Source organism: Columba livia, chromosome 1 (genome assembly GCF_036013475.1).
Source record: "Columba livia isolate bColLiv1 breed racing homer chromosome 1, bColLiv1.pat.W.v2, whole genome shotgun sequence".
Taxonomy (NCBI): Eukaryota; Metazoa; Chordata; class Aves; order Columbiformes; family Columbidae; genus Columba; species Columba livia.
The window spans coordinates 29,082,527-29,098,696 of record NC_088602.1 but is presented as its reverse complement, the minus strand read 5'-3'; the positions used below and the strand labels follow the sequence as shown (position 1 = coordinate 29,098,696).

Sequence of the window (16,170 nt, the reverse complement as noted above, 5' to 3'; positions counted from 1 at the left end):
CTTCTGAATACAAAGTATTCTTCTAGTTTCACTTTCCAAGAGATAGTATACTGAATGTGAGGAAGTAACAAAAAATGAAATCTAATTGGTTCAGAAGCCTAAGCAATCTTGAAAGCATAAAACAAATATTCTAGCAATGAAGTAATTCAGTAAGAGGCACTTAGGGCTGATAAGCAGTAAAGTTTACTGAAATGTACAGCACTGAGTGACTTTCTTGTTTCTTCTTGTCACTAGTAGGGGTATTGATTGTGCTCCGAACACACTGTTCTCAGACCTGAACTGAACCGTGTTCAGGGATATTTTGGCATTAATTTGAGACTAGAGTTTGATGGGGTTTTCACTTCCAACATACACATAAATCATGGCAATGAAAATTTCAGGCTTCTTCGCACAGAATTTTTGTCTCCTGAAGTAGCTGATGGTCAGAAGCTTCTAAATTAGCTTCATCTTTCATTTAATGTGTTCTTTTAAAGCCCACCATCTTCTAGATGGGAGCGAGGAAGAAGAAAACACAGCAAGGAAAAAAAGATTTAGACCGTTAGATTCTCTTGGGATTAGTTTGAAATTCCTGACTACTGCAAAAGAGGCAGAATTATCACTAAGTGAAAGGAAAATTAAAGCAGTGTTATATTCATTTTGCAAATTCTAACTTTTTGCACATGAATGCAGACTGTTTTTTTTTCAGAATTAAAAAGGAAAATTTAAAAGTAGACATATCTAGTTTATAGAGGAACCTACTGACTTCAATTTGTGAGAGCTAAATTGCTATCCTAATAAAAAAAATTACATCTGAATGTTTTACATGCACTAGAAGATTATTATAATCAATCCTATTTCCAGAAAAATAGATTTGATACGCATGCTTAATGCTACTTTTGAAGTACCTGCTTCATATGCAAGCCAGATAGGAGTTAACTAAAAAACTGGAAGTACTGTAGCAACTAGTTCAACAGCATCAAAACATACTCTAACACAATATTAAGTAGCTAATTAGTTATAACGAGTAGTTCAGTCATGCAGAAACAAGGCCATCCGGCTGTTCAGCCTTTCAAAGAAAAAAAGAAGAAATTCCCATTTTTTAAAACCCAACACAGAAAACTGAAACAAATTATCCTAAAATTACAATGGACACTAGAAGTTGTACATAAAATTTAGTATAAAAGGTTGTATCTTCATTTAAAGTTCTGCATATCAATCAGTAGGGAATAATTACTAAGCCAATAATCTTCCTCTGCATATACAATCCAGAGCAGGCTTCCCTGTCTATCAGAGTGAGTAACTCAAAGGATATTTTGAAGGATTTAACAAATAGCAAAGGAAAATACAGGAAAAAGAAAGGAGAATATCAACAATCCATAAGACAGTGCATCTATGTTAATTGTTTCCCTTTCTCATTTACAAAGAAGGTAAAATGGAAAAAAAAATAGGCAGAATTTTTCTTCCTATTAAACAGCGTTAAGTCTATTAAAGAGTGGAGCAGATATTAAGGAGAGCAGCTCTGTTAGAAGCTCATATATCCACCTGGAGATACTGAAAATACTGCATAGCCAAGCAATAAAAAATTATATACTATCCTACTTGAACATTAGAAAGACAACAGTACACAAAGACACAGGCATACTAGAGTGAATTGAGCAAAGGGCCGGTGAAGGGCATTTTAAACCCTCAAAACAAACTGGCTTTGCAATGAGTCTGTTACGGAGCTTCACAACAAGTTTCAAGGAGCATCAGAGCCAAAGTGACTCCCTTGTGTATTCCCTTTCTTTCATAACAATGGACTTACTTGCAGGCGAGTGTGCTGAATATTTCTGTTACATTGATTTCATATGGTAAAGAATTACCTGAGTCTGAATGAGAACACCATAAAAAGGGTTTCTCAGACTGAAGAGAGAACTGCTGACTGCCTGATTTTCAGATTACAACCAGGATGCTTGAGATTTTCTGATGTAATGAAAAAAAATGTTCAGAGGAAAGTGCTTCTGAGCAAGCCAGTAAGTATTGTGAAGTAACCAGGGATTTCCCTGTATCATTTACACTGATGGTTTGACAAGCAAGAAGAAGAATCCTGATCTAAGACTGCCTTTAAGTTTCCATACAGCTTCATACTTGTGACACTCCTTATGTAATATGGAACTATTCTCAAAAATAGATGTGAAGAGGAAGCTATTTGCTTGTTCTAGAAAGAAGAGCCTGAAGTCTCAGTTTCCCATTGTGCGTCAGAAATTAAATCCCAGGCAGTCTGAAGGCAATGCTCAACTCAGCATAAACAACAACCTAGGGAATTAAATTGTCTGTGGTGATGAGGACATCAAACTGCCTTCCTGTCATTCCTCTGTATCCAAAGGAAGGGATCTTGAGGACTTAGAAAATTTAATGAAAGCTGCTTTGTCTAAAAAAAGTTCCCCACTAGCTATACTTACAGAGAAAGATTTGCTTAAACACTGTTCCGGTCTACCAACTACTAGATAGGATAGACTGTAGATACTAAAAAAAAATACCACAGCAAGACACAGTAACACAGCAGGGTTTCCAGACAGTTCTCCCCACAAGAGAATTTGCACAGAGACCTGTCAAGTTACATGTTCACTGGTAATTATGACTAAGTCTTCTGGAATTTTGTAGCTACGAACAGCAATTATGAAAGCACTTCGCTTTAAGTGAAATAAAAATTGTAGAACTGATTTCCATCCAGATTTTCTTGTGTACGTTTTTCAGATTATCAGTAACAACTGGTGATACTGAGGGAATACTGATATTAAAATGGTGTAACTCACACGGGGTACATTAATCACTTTCTAACGATCTAAACAAAAGAGGTACTTAAGTTTATAGAAATAAAAATATATTTTTTAAGAACACCCTATTTGTATTTTTATCTATTTCTAAAGTTATTATTTAAATCACCTTAAGAATCATACCTCACTCAAAGTAATGGACAGCTGATATTCTTGGAAACAGGGTTATCAATGCCTTAAGATGCAAAATATAAGTGAAAATAAGGAACCAGGATTTCCATACTGTCCAAGTGAAAAGTAATTTACTAATTTTTCAAGTGACTATTCTCTTTGTGCACAATAGGAGTAGCAAGAGTCTTTGCAATCACATATGGAAGGACAAAGGGTCTGTTTAGCAGTGCTTTAATCTTCTCTGAAAATATAAAAAAAAAAATTCTGCAAACAGTTGCAGTGCATACATAGTTAGCAAAAATTTGGCAAGAAGGTTTGGATATGAAGAGAATCCTACTAATACATATACACAGTTTTGGTCTGAACATACATGAATAAAAAGGATGATAAAAAGCAACCTTGAGATTCTTCAAAATGTAAAAGCATTGTGACTTTCAAGACTAAATTAATGAAGACATACAAGAAGGCATAAAAGGTGGTTATCTGTTAACACACAATAAACTAAATAACAGGAGAATTAAATTTATTATAAAATAGGGTCTTTATCTCATGGAAACTAATGTTTCTCTGAGTGTAATTCAGCCTATTAATTTTGTCTTTTTTGTGAAGTAAAACTAATTTCAGTCATGAGGAGATAACACATCACTCTATCAATTCCATGGTCCACTCATAGAGGGAAATAATTTAAGATGCTTCAAAGGACTCTCTAAAACTCTCAGTCAGAAGAACTACATATCAGTACAGATTGCTTCTCACCCATAGTTACTTCGTTGTTAACTCCTGAAGCACAGAGATTAATAAATAATGGTGAATGCCTTTGTTACCCGTATATCTAATCCTCTTTCTAGTCTCTTTAAGCTTTTGACCTCAATTATACCCTGAGCAAAGACCTTCATATGCAATGTAAAACTGCCAGTGTTTCAGATTTAATTTATAAAATGTGTTTATGAGAAAGAGTAATACTATAATGCTTTTGCATTACATGGTATCCTCGGGATGTCACTCATTATTCTTAATAAAGTGCCATTGAAGGCAGCAGTGTGACCACTGCCTTCATTCAACATCAGTAAAACCAAATTTGACTCCTTTACAAAACAATAGCAGCATTTAGAGCCAGTTATATCCAGGCTGGGGGCTGAGGGAAGGGGAACTAAGAGGGCAAAGAGGATTGCACAACCTTCCCTTAGTGACCATGCAAAGAACACACACTACAAACTGGAGGATCACAAATCCTTTGTCACTCCTCCTCCTGAATTCTACTGGTCTCCAAACTGAAAACAGCATCTCACTCAGAATAAAAGTACAAAGATTTTTAGCTATGTGAGCAGAAAAATCGTGTTGAATCCTGTTTGAGTACAGATCTGAGACCCAGCAGGATAAATACAACACAGCTAAATACAACAGAGCCGAATACAGAGCCTTCAGTTCCAAGCCAAGAAAATTTCCTTCCTTAAACACTACTTTGTTTGCATATTCTAAGTAAAGAGCAGTCATATATTTTTGCTATGGTCCATATTGATTTCTCTTCATAGACGAAGAAGTACACAAATATTTTCTTTCAGCTTAAGTATTAGGAAATAAAATGTTCTGAAGAATTCATATACAGTCAGCCAACGTTCACAGCAAGCCGTAAGCTCTCTCTTTCTTTCTGGTAAACATAGTGTCCCTGTCCATTCTTTAACTGATCCTTGAAGAAGCATTAGTAGCAGAGGAATTACTATTCCAATGACACTGCATTCAAATTGAAAGAACCCCAGAAAACAATGTACTACATGGATTTCAATAGTATGGACTGTGAGTGGTAGCAACTAAGGAGTAATTCCATGAAAGAATTAAACCACTGAAAGAAGTCACTGGGATATACAGAGGGAAGAAGAGGAGGAACAACTGTTCCTTTGACAAAGTCATTTCTCAGCCCTTGCAAAAAGACAGGCAACTGGGACCAGACACAAGCTGTCCAGAATGAGAAAACTGCTTTGAGACCACAGAACAACATTGACCAAACTCAGAAAACCCCACTGAATGGTTGGAGAACTACAAGACTTTGGACAAAAAATAGTTTCTGCAAATCAACATATTTTTTGCATTTTTCTTTAGAAATATATTTATAAAACTCCACTGTTTGTGAAACACTTTCAAACTTTCTTTTAACTGGAAAAACAACAGTAATGTGAGGGCTTTGTTGAACTCTGATGCTGTGCAATAACTAGGAACAAAAAAGGCATTTCTTCTTGTCATCACAGACTGGGATGCTGCATGAAGATCCATTCCCTAGGAAACGAAAAGGAACATGTAGCCTAACAAACTGACTTCTCTTAGATTTTGGAAAGGTGAGATTTAATGGGCAGATCTACCAACAGCAACATGACACAAATACAGCAGGGAGAAATTAAAAAGAAGTGTATTAGCTACTTAAATTCACTGACATGCATTTCAGAATGACCATCATCAAAGGAAAATATACCAGGAAAGTGATGCTGGCTCAGGTTCAGTTGTTTGGTTTAACAAATGTATATTCTGCTTTCCATGGCAGCAATGTTCATGTGGTAAAACTATATTCATAAAAGGCAGAAAAGCCCAAATTTCTGTTTTACTTAGCTTACCATCTTGGGATATACTTCATTACTCCAAGAAAGGAATTATGCACGGGAGTAAATAAGTATTGATCTGATGATGCATTAATACAAATTAGTTCTCTCAATCAGCTGACTTTGCTGTATTGCACTTAGGTAAATTTCCTATTGTTTTTGCTTCTCATGTATTTTAAAAACATGTAAACCAGTCTGTAAACAAATTCTGTTAACAACGGTATTATAGCCATATTTTCACAAAAATAAAACTATTAAAAGAATTAAAACATAAACAGGAAGTTTTTAATGTAGTTCCATATCTAAAATATAGAAACTACAAAACTTCGGTTTTAGGAGAAGTTGACATATAAACCAGCTACTCATCTAATAACCTTACTAGACAAAAGGAAAATGAAAGTGTATTTTGAAAAATGAAAGCTACATGATTTTGAAACGAACCTTATCCATTAGTTTACTTGCATGAAGACTCAGGCTATTAAAGAATATCTTCTTGCTCAACAAATGCATTTCTTCAATCGTTGTCAACAGTGTCGCTGCACTGTTTCCTACAATACCACTGAAAATAAAATTAAGATTAATTAAATAATCTAAAGGGAGGGGAAACATAGCAGGGTCAGATAGTCAGCATTTCAAATAAAATTGTTTTCAAAATAGGAAATTTACAACAAATGATTGCAGGGAACAGTTCTCCACATTACCTGAGAGATTCACTCATAAGATGACTGTGAAAATAAGCATTATGAACTAAGTCATTAAGCAGATATTAAGTACAGCCTACCTAAAGCTTTGCATAAACTTTTTAGTAAAATTCTAAAATGCCCTGGATTTTTGTTCTGTATTCTCTAAATCTACTCTTTTATAGAAAACATTACATAATAAAATGGCAGCTCATGGCCTGGATGGGTGTACTCTTCGATGGATAAAGAACTGGCTGGAAGGAAGAAAAGTCAAAGTTTTAGAGATAATTTCATTCTAACATTTTCTCCAAGGGAACTTGACTTCGTAATTTTAAATGTTTTATGTAGTTTTTTTCTGTATCGTTTGTAGCTACACAGAACAATAAAAGAAACAGTTTCTGTGGTAAACTGGTAATATATTCCAAAGCAGATTTGATAAAAATTGAGGAATGACAACAGACAAATGCACATTTCTCCTTGACTCCATAGTAAAGAGCAAAAACTATGCCTCTCTTTTTACTATTTTAATCTTTATATACGCAATTTAGAAAACAAAGATATCTTTAATGTAGTTTGCAATTTTGCATACCTGATCGTATGGTGGTAGAACTTGAGAAGATTAGAAATCTTGTACAGCAAAACTGCTCCTGGCTCAGCAACAATTACCTGCTCAATTCTAACCTGCAGAATACAGAAATACAAGCATCCTTCAGGTCATATATTTCAACAGCCAAGCTCTATGATTTTATATGCAATGTATGTCTGGTTTTTGAAAAATAAATTTAACTAGAAATACATTTTAAAAAGAGAATGTCCAGTTAACTACAACATTCTGCTTGAAGCAAAGTGCTTCTTGGCCACCAAGCCTCTGGGTAGGAAATAACCAGACGTATGTATTAAAAAAAAAAATAAAAATCCCTTTTTCCCCTATAGATTTTTTTGTTGCAACTTGTTGAGAACTTCAGAGTAATGAGATAATTTAATACCAGTACATACTGAATTCTCCCCAGCACTGACCAGCAAGACCAGTTGCAAAGCTGCAAAATCCCTGAACTACAACAGTTGATCATTAGCATCATGCAGCAACTCAGAACATCCAAAGTATTAGGTAATTTCCCCAAAAGACAAAATTTCACCTGGATTAGTCTCTCCTTCACTTAAATGCCAGATTATATACCTCCTATGGGTATTTAATTAGATATATTTATAACTAACAACCAGCTATGTTGACTGTTTATCTCAACCTGGAGCCACTGGCTACACAGACCAAACCAGTGCTGAGTGCCTTTACACTTGGACAGTTGATGTCTTGACTCCATAGTACACACAGTCTCACTCCACTCCTGAAAGGTTGCCCCAGGGTCAACCTTTCGGTGCTCACAAAGCAGTGACAGTGACTTATCACTACACTGTTCTCCCATATGCCCATGTGTGTGACAGGGCTCTGCACAAATCCCCAGCCGCCACCAGCTCTCCCAAGGGATTTGCCTGCTGTTCCATGGAGAACCACGAGCAGCAGCACCTTCTCATCAGAGCCAGCTGCAGGGAGGTTTAACTAAAGTTATGCTTCCTCCATCCTCACCCTTTGCATCTAAGTCAGAGACCAAAATACAAAGAAGATTTTAGTGTTAGGAAGCAAAAATCAGAACTGAACACTAGGACAAAAAAAAAGGCATGCAAAGCAGGAAAAGCAGGAAAGGAAGCATTGATGCTTCCCACACAGAAGTCTTCACTGCACAGGAGAACTGAAACTTGCAAGGGACTAAACCCAACTCGTTCAGGGAAGGTCTGGGCCTACAGCTCTTACCATTTCCCGATCCTATGTGTCCTGTAGTCACTTGTCCATAAAGACTACCTGAAGTTTAAGTAAGGGATCAAAACCATTTTGTTAGTTTTGACCTCATCTTAAGTGCTATGGAAAAGATAAGGACCCTAATTTAAATGTTTTAGGGTCCTCCTACTACTATCTGAAATGAGAGATCTGTGGTAAGATCTACCACTAGTGATTACTCAAGATTCACTTGGATGCCTAAAACTCAAACCAACCATCAGTAAGAAATGTGGACAATTCATACTGTATTTAAACATAATCATTCTTCAAAAGTAAAAAAATGCATTATATTGTACATTCACACGGAAAGGTATAAACCAGTAAGAAAATTCTACATAATAGTGTAAGTACTTAAAAGTGCTTATGGAAATCCTATGACTTAGCTTTTATCAGGTTATTTTAAACTTCAGCATCAACTCAAAGTGACAGGTTTGCAAACATCATCAGAAATCCACTAGAAAAGCAGTATACTGTGGTGCCATACAACTACAACAGCGCTCTGCCTGAACTTAATGCAGTTATTTTTCTTATTGTGGACCATCTTCAGAGAGAACAATGTATTGTAGAAAAGACTCCTCCAAACTGAGTCTATTTTTGTTGTTACTCTCAACACGACAGCTTGCAATTATCTAACTGCATTGTATGAAGGCTTTTCTGCTTGGGGGTTTTGGTGTGGTTTTGGTTTTTTTTCCCTTGCCGCCTTTTTTTTTTGCTATGGAAGATTTCCCCAGGAAAAACAAGAAGCGTATTTTACATCGGGAAGTCTGGACTAACAGTGAATTAACATAAGTTGCATGCTATTAAAACAGAGAATACAATGGGAAGTCTTTAATTGTTCTTTTTTTTCTTTTTCATTTTTATTAGTACAGCAACTAACTACCAACAATATTTTGGGGATGTTTCTACAGACAGTAGAAACGTGTAAATGTAAAGGCTTTGGCAATCAAAATGGAAGGCATTCTGCACCAAACTGCACAAATCACAAGCACTCAAAACAAGACCAAAAAATCCCTCTGACTTAAAGGTTTGATTCTATCCCTAATTAGTTTGTTGGAATGAACAAAAACACTCAACTCAAACATCACCATTTAACAGATGTAAAGCGTGTGAGAAGAACACAGAAGGCTCGGAAAAGATCTTGTAAAAAAACTGTGATCATAGCTTGTTTGTCTAGCATGGCAGGTCTTTTTCAACAGGTCAAAAACTAAAGGCTATGAAGGATGATCACAATTACATGCAACGCGCACAAACTCAAAACACAGGAGGTTCCCTCTGAACATCAGAAAACACTTTTTTATTGTGACGGTGACTGAGCACTGGCATAAGTTGCCCAGAGAGGCTGTGGAGTCTCCATCCTTGGAGAAAGTTAAAAGCCGCCTGGACACAGTCCTGGGCAACCGGCTCTAGGTACCCCTGCTTGAGCAGGGGGTTTGGGCCAAATGACCTCTTGAAGTCCCTGCCAACCTCAAACCTTCTGTGATTTTGCAATATTGTAAATGGCACTTCACTGATTTTAATCTCTCTGCAGACCTTCCCTCTTTCTTATCAGGAACTTATGTGTAGTATTCTGAACCTACTGAACCTACCTGTTAATATTTGAGACTAAGTATGGCAACTTGAACATGACACAGTTATTATAGCTACAGCACCCTAAAATAAGTTTATTGTAATAGTATTCACTACACTAGATTTTACTTTAAAAACATGTGGATTTATACACTGCACAGTCAGGTAATTATTGGTATCGGCTTCATTACATAATTTTTTTATTTTGTGCTCATGTGAATACATGAGACAGTCAATCATTTCATGGATCATTATTTACGATTTCTACCAAATGGGTTCCCTAAACTGACTAAGGATCAAAAATCAAACAAATAAACAAAGCCCAACAAACAAACAAAAACCAAACAAATAAAAAAAGACCAAACTGTGGAGAAATGCAACAGAAATACAGTAAATCAGGGTACCATAAAGATGTTAAGCAGGAAACAATTTTTCATGGTCTCTTTCATTCAATACAAGAGCCAGAGCTGCTAAACAAAACAAAACCAAAAGGAGTTGGCTTTTCACACAGCATACGGTTAAACAACTCACTTCCCTCCTGCAGGATATGAGGATATGTTGTGAATACCAACAATCTATACCAGTTTGACATATTCATCTGAGAAAAATCTATCGAGGTCTATTAAATACAAAGAGGGTAGCTATGGCTCAGTAAGCCCTTAGTACATCTGAAAACAGACAAGGAAACTATTCTACAGAAGTATCATGACACAACTGCACCAGCTGTGTGCACTCTGTCCTAAGCACATGTCAATGGTCATTATGAAAAACAAGGTAGTTAAACGAATTTTTCATTTGACCCACTACAGCTGTTCCTATATCCTTATCCCCAAACTGAATTTTTGCATGAAAGTACTCCTGACCTTTAGGGAAAATGAAACAAAATTAAGATATAAATTTAATAACCCTGTAACTCTCGCTATACAACAATTTAAACCAGGTACCTATGAACTAAGGAATCCCTAATTTTGAAGGGTTTTACCATTCTCAAAGTTAAGAATCTAACTCTGAACCAAGTGTGATGAAAATACATTGGAGAGATGAGAACATAGGTTCTGGAAAAACATGACAGAACAGTTTTTGTATTTAGAATGCTAAGGAAAACAAAATACTTCACCTTCAGAGGCCTGCAGACACCTTCTGTGATATGCCCAACTACTTCTTGAATATTTTCTTCCACACCTACAGGTAATGCAAACACACGCTAAGATTATAAAAATGTAATTCTCTTTTCTTCACACTATAAAACAAATGAACAAATGTAGGAGCTACTCCTCCATAAAAAGCATTATGAACTGCATGTTCTTTTCTCCACAAGACTAGTTTACACCTCCACTAAACTTCCAATTTAGCCATTAAGAAACAGCTGCACAACAAAACAGAGTCCTGGAGAGTCATTACCTTGTGCTGTGCAACTGCTTCCTAGCACAACATAGCGCCTGGGGATTTGGGGGAGAAGGAGCAAGGGGAAGAACAGATGATCTAGCAAGAAACTGTCACACTAAGGCTCAATATTAGCACTTTGTGAAACTAAACACCAAAAAAAAGCCCAGTGAGATGTTCAAGGAGCAACAGTACGTACCATTTCGAAAGGACTGAACTGTAAATACACGTGTCAGTCAGTGGTCGGTACCGATGTGCTCACAGCATTGTTACAAATTAAATCACACATGTACCTCCACACTGCTGTGTGCTGCAGCATTAGCAAACGCTTCCTCCCCAGCAGCAATTGAAACTCATCTTTCACAGAACTACATACAAAAGAGAATATTCCCCTATCTTATCATGGAACACAAATGAACTGTTGCATGGCAACTGGTACTGTCATGAATCAATCAAACTGAAAGCAACAGATCTTCAAGCTCTCACTTCAGTAACAACTCAGAATAGATTTATGGAGACAGCAATACTTTAATTCTAATTTAAAACTTGTCAACAGGAGTTCATCTTCAGATGGGACCCATGCAATGAACAGTAAACAAACTGACTCTGACATGTGATAGAGAACAGGTGACCAAAGCTATATTTTGCAGATCTGATTCCAGACTAAAAGAGATTCCTCCGAGAGTCAAAATTACAAAAGATCAGAGATCTGTGCCAATGCCTCTTTACACCAAGATATTTGAAAAGCCACCTAAGCAGCAACAATGAAATTCAGTGTGGCAGCTGTAAGAATTTCAGCATGCTAAATTGGTAAGTAATAATACAAATATGTTTATATATTTGAGTATTGATATCAAGGAAGAAAGCAACATTACAAACCACAAGATGTATGGTCTGTTATGTAACGGCTAGCTCCCAGATACACCCTAACAATTTACACATTTTTTTAGTAGGAACAGTCATGCTTTTACTGTTCATCAATATAACAAGCACCTAGCACATTTCCCATAGTATATGCAGACCAGATTGACTTAACAACAAGTTCTTGGGTATGAAAGTTTTAGCTCCAAAAATATTCAAGTTCCAATAGCAAAGGACATGGACTCACAATCTCAACATGCTGCTTGCTTGTGCCTTCGCATATATTTTCATGTCCAATTAGAATAATTTAGATTCAGCAAACAGTAAAAAGAAATCTCCCAGCACAATGGGTTATGCAACTGTTGCAAGTATTAATACATCACACTGACATAAAAGAATAATGGAATAAACAATTCTTAGAGACCCAAAATCACTCTTAGGAAACAGTTCATTACTGAAGACACTCTTCTGGCTGCCTGCTACACCACATATCATGTTTCTCTGTGTATCCTTCTGTAAGGGAGAGATCTTTCTTGGACTTCATTTGGTTTCTGCGCTCCAGCTGGGTTCCTGTAACTTCATGAAGAATGGCTTTCTATTGCTGCTCTTAAACAGAATGCCTGCAATTCTCTCTTCCTTTCAAGTGCAAGATGTCTGTAAGACTGGAAGGCTCCTGTTAGCAGAATACCTAAGCTCCAATGAAGAGAACCAGGTGCTTTATGCTTGGCCAGCACAAAGCAAAATAGCTAAACTTTTCTGAATGCATTTTTAGTGCTTAGAATTTCAATAGCATTTTTTGGTCACATAAATTTTAAACAGTTAACATTTGCAAGCTTAAAATTTTATAACTTTTTAAAACTTATTCTTGAACACTTGATTATAGGCAACAGAGTTTGTTCTCTTCAAAGGCTTTTTTTCTTTTTTTTTTTTTTTCAGAAGAGAAGCAAAGTTTTTTTTCTGTAGCTCCAATTTACCACATTCTGCATAGTCTGGAAATTATAGAGAGCTTATAGGAGAATTTAAACAGAAATCTGAACTTGGAACAGACACCTGAGTTAAAATAATACAAAAAATTCTACCTGCAAAAAGCTACTCAAGTTGAAATTAAAGTTAAAAAATTTGACTGACCTATTGTCCAGAAAGATCCATCTCAGCTAACTTTAGACCCCCAGTTAGGCGTCTTATCTAGCCCAGTTGCTTGGGCTCCCTCTATGGGGAGCAGGAAAAAAAACACTAAACAGTTGTGAATAAAGTCTCCAGAAATGCCTACATTAGATCTAACTTTTGCTGGGAAGACTTGCTCTTTGGAGATGCAGATTTTGATTGTTATCTATGACTGGAAATAATCGAGATGTCTGCTTTTTAAATGGCTGAGTGAGAGTCAGTCAATCTCTGCTGTAGCCTGTGCAACCAGACACCTGAAGACTGTACAACAGTATAGGGAATTCAACTTGAACCTCTCAGTACCACAGACACTGTACTCACCGATTAGCTGCTACCAACTCAGGACTTGCATTTATATAAAGCATATTGTCTCAAGCTAATTCAAAATGCTGCACTTCCCATAAACGGTACTTGTTAAACCTAAGTGGTATCCCAATAAGTACTGTTTTGTCTTACAGATCGCATTGCATTAACCATCCTTGTCATCAAAAAAACTTGCCAAAGATGCAGAGGAATAGTTAATGGACAGCCTTGTGCAGGCTTGTTGCTCCCAGCATGAAGCTAAGAATCCCCTTTTACATTTCTTGAAAACTGCACAAATGTGATGGCAAACCCATTCCTGGAGAGCTTAGGAAAACATATTTTTGCTTCAGACAGAAATATTGAATTCCTTGTTTATATTAGTCCCTTGGGAAAAATATTTTGGCCTGGTGATCTTTTTTGAATTTTTTCCTGAAACCATTTACATTCTCTGTAGTCTCAAATAGTTTCAACTATGGCTGAAATGCTCTAAATATATTTAATTATGCAGTCATAGCATCTCAGTCTGATCTCCTGCCAGAAGGCCAAGGGATCTAATAGTTAAACAAAGCATCCAACGAAGACGTGGGAGAATTTCAGACCAGAATGCAGGCCTGGGCAGCAGCAGCACAATCAACGGCAGAACCAGAAGCAGTAACATCCTCCATGTGGCCAGCTTGTCCTGAAGGATGCTCCAATTACAGCTGAAGCATCAGTCATCTACAGAGAACTGCCATGTCTTTTTCTCTACCGCACATGAGTCCTGCTTTCCTGTTGCCCTGAGATACTGTCAGTAAATAATACTAAATTCGCTTCTATAGTATACTGCGGCTGTACTTACATCAAACTGAAAGAATGTTGTTCTTTTACAACAGTTCCTAAACATCCTTCTTTCTCATATACCATTAATTAGGTAACCAAGCTAATACTTCCAACAGTAAGGAAAATAATGTATATTACCTTTAAATCCCACAGTGGAACTCAGTTAAGATGTACAGCCTGAAGAGCTCACCAGATACAGATCAAATGTCAGTTCTTATACCAAGTTTATTACAACTGAGTACACATGCTTATTTATTAAACAAGTATTTGGCTGAAGCTATGGAGGCAAATTACACTTCAGCTTCCACAGGACAAAGGTCTTGCAAGTGTAGGTCCAACGTACTTAAAAGAGAGCAAAGCGGCTAAAGCATTTAATTAGCATGACAATCTGTAGTTCTGTTAATGAAGGAAAGCTTTGGTATTAAAAAGCTTCATGTGCCTATAAGCAGCCTACTTTGACCTCCATAAACCTATAATGATACAACATGACAGAAAAAAATTCCATCTTACTTCTAGCATAGAAGGAAGAGAATTATAGGAAGAATGAATTATATTTTTTAAAGTTTACTAAACAAACGAATAAGCATAACAGGAATCCCCAACACAACAACAAGCAACTTTATGACAATGTTTTCAGACAGGTATGTATTCATATACATTAGAAACAATTTTTGAACTCTCAATTACAGTCTAAAATGTTCCTTTGTAAATTTAGTGTGAATCTAGTATAAACACAGTAAAATGAACAGAGTGGATTTTGAAATACTCTCCTTCATTACGGGCTTTCTTCTGGCAAAGTGCAACCACCAGCTATTCTGAAGCTCTTTCCAGAAAAATCTACGCTCAGACTCTCAAAACTGAAGCCCAGCCTAAGAAATTAATCACGCTTTCTGGTTTATCACAGACTTACTTTCTATCACTTCTCAATTTATGTTTTAAAATCTAATACTACCTTGAATAGTTACAAGCTTTAACATGGCTTCTAGGTGTTCTTTTTCAGAAGCTGTAGCTTGATGCAGCCAGGCCAGCATGTCTCCTACGTACCTAAATAAAGACAGAAAATTCTGTGTAAATCAGCAGTTTATGGTGTCAGGCATTCAAAGTGCCAACAGGCAAAAGAAGGATTATTTCATACACATTCTTGCTAGTACTGTACCTCAGAGGATCGTGGGAGTGCATTTCGATAGGGCGGGGGGTACCTCCCAGACCTCCTCTCGTTAGAGCATCTATAAAGCCTCGGACTACAGCACTCCTCCTAGCTGTTCCAAACTCATCCAAAGTGTACCTGTTATAGAAACAGGAAAATAGGTAAAACAAAACTGTTTGCTTCATCACAATTTATTCAGTTTATTACTTCACATTTACAGCTAATACGAGTAACCAATTTTTATAGTCCTATAAATCTTTCTTCAGTTCTTTTACTAGGAAGCATTCAAAACCTTCTGATTTTCTCCACTCCTCTACACAGACACTAAACGTAACTTTTCCTTGTCCCTCCCATTCTCTCACCCAAAAAAGAGAGAACGAGAGAGAGAGAGAGAGAGAGAGAGAGAGAGAGAAAGAGACAGAGGGAAGGGAGGAAAATAAGTTTTTTCATTTTTGTACATATAAGCACTTATTGACAGGTCTAGGGCTCCTGTTCACGTGTGGTCCGGCTGACTGCCAGAAGCAGCCCAGGGTGCATCATTCCACAGGGCTTGCTGGCAGCAGAGGAGGTACCAAGAACATCCACATCTGTGCGGCAGGTCACCCTCCCGGCCGGGCTCACGCACGACAGCAAGGGAAGAATGGGAAAGGAACACTGCTAACACTCCTCTTACATCTCCTCGGAAACAGGATTTCTGCAAGCCACAGAACACATCTGTTTTATTGAAAAACTGGTTTTAAGCTTTTTAAAGAAAACATAAACTACAAAGGAGAAAGAAAACAAAACAAAGAACTACATTTATTTTTCCAATATAATTGAAATGCCAAACAGTAAGCACGGTGTCACGGTGTCACTTACTGGTGACACCCAACAGCTGAACAGATATAAAAATGATAATAATAAAAAGCATGTTACTCACTGA

General features: G+C 36.8%; 1 protein-coding gene across 1 annotated transcript in view; it reads right to left on the bottom strand.

Annotated features, from left to right (window-relative positions):
• Window positions 1–16,170, bottom strand: part of COG6 (component of oligomeric golgi complex 6) — a 54,549-nt gene that overhangs the window by 14,616 nt on the left and 23,763 nt on the right. Inside the window, exons 9-13 of the mRNA XM_065052442.1 lie at window positions 15,258–15,386; window positions 15,054–15,145; window positions 10,689–10,753; window positions 6,764–6,855; window positions 5,936–6,053 (exon numbers count right to left, since the gene is read on the bottom strand). Of these exons, the coding sequence (XP_064908514.1) occupies window positions 5,936–6,053; window positions 6,764–6,855; window positions 10,689–10,753; window positions 15,054–15,145; window positions 15,258–15,386 (496 nt within the window). The remainder of the gene's footprint in view (window positions 1–5,935; window positions 6,054–6,763; window positions 6,856–10,688; window positions 10,754–15,053; window positions 15,146–15,257; window positions 15,387–16,170) is intronic.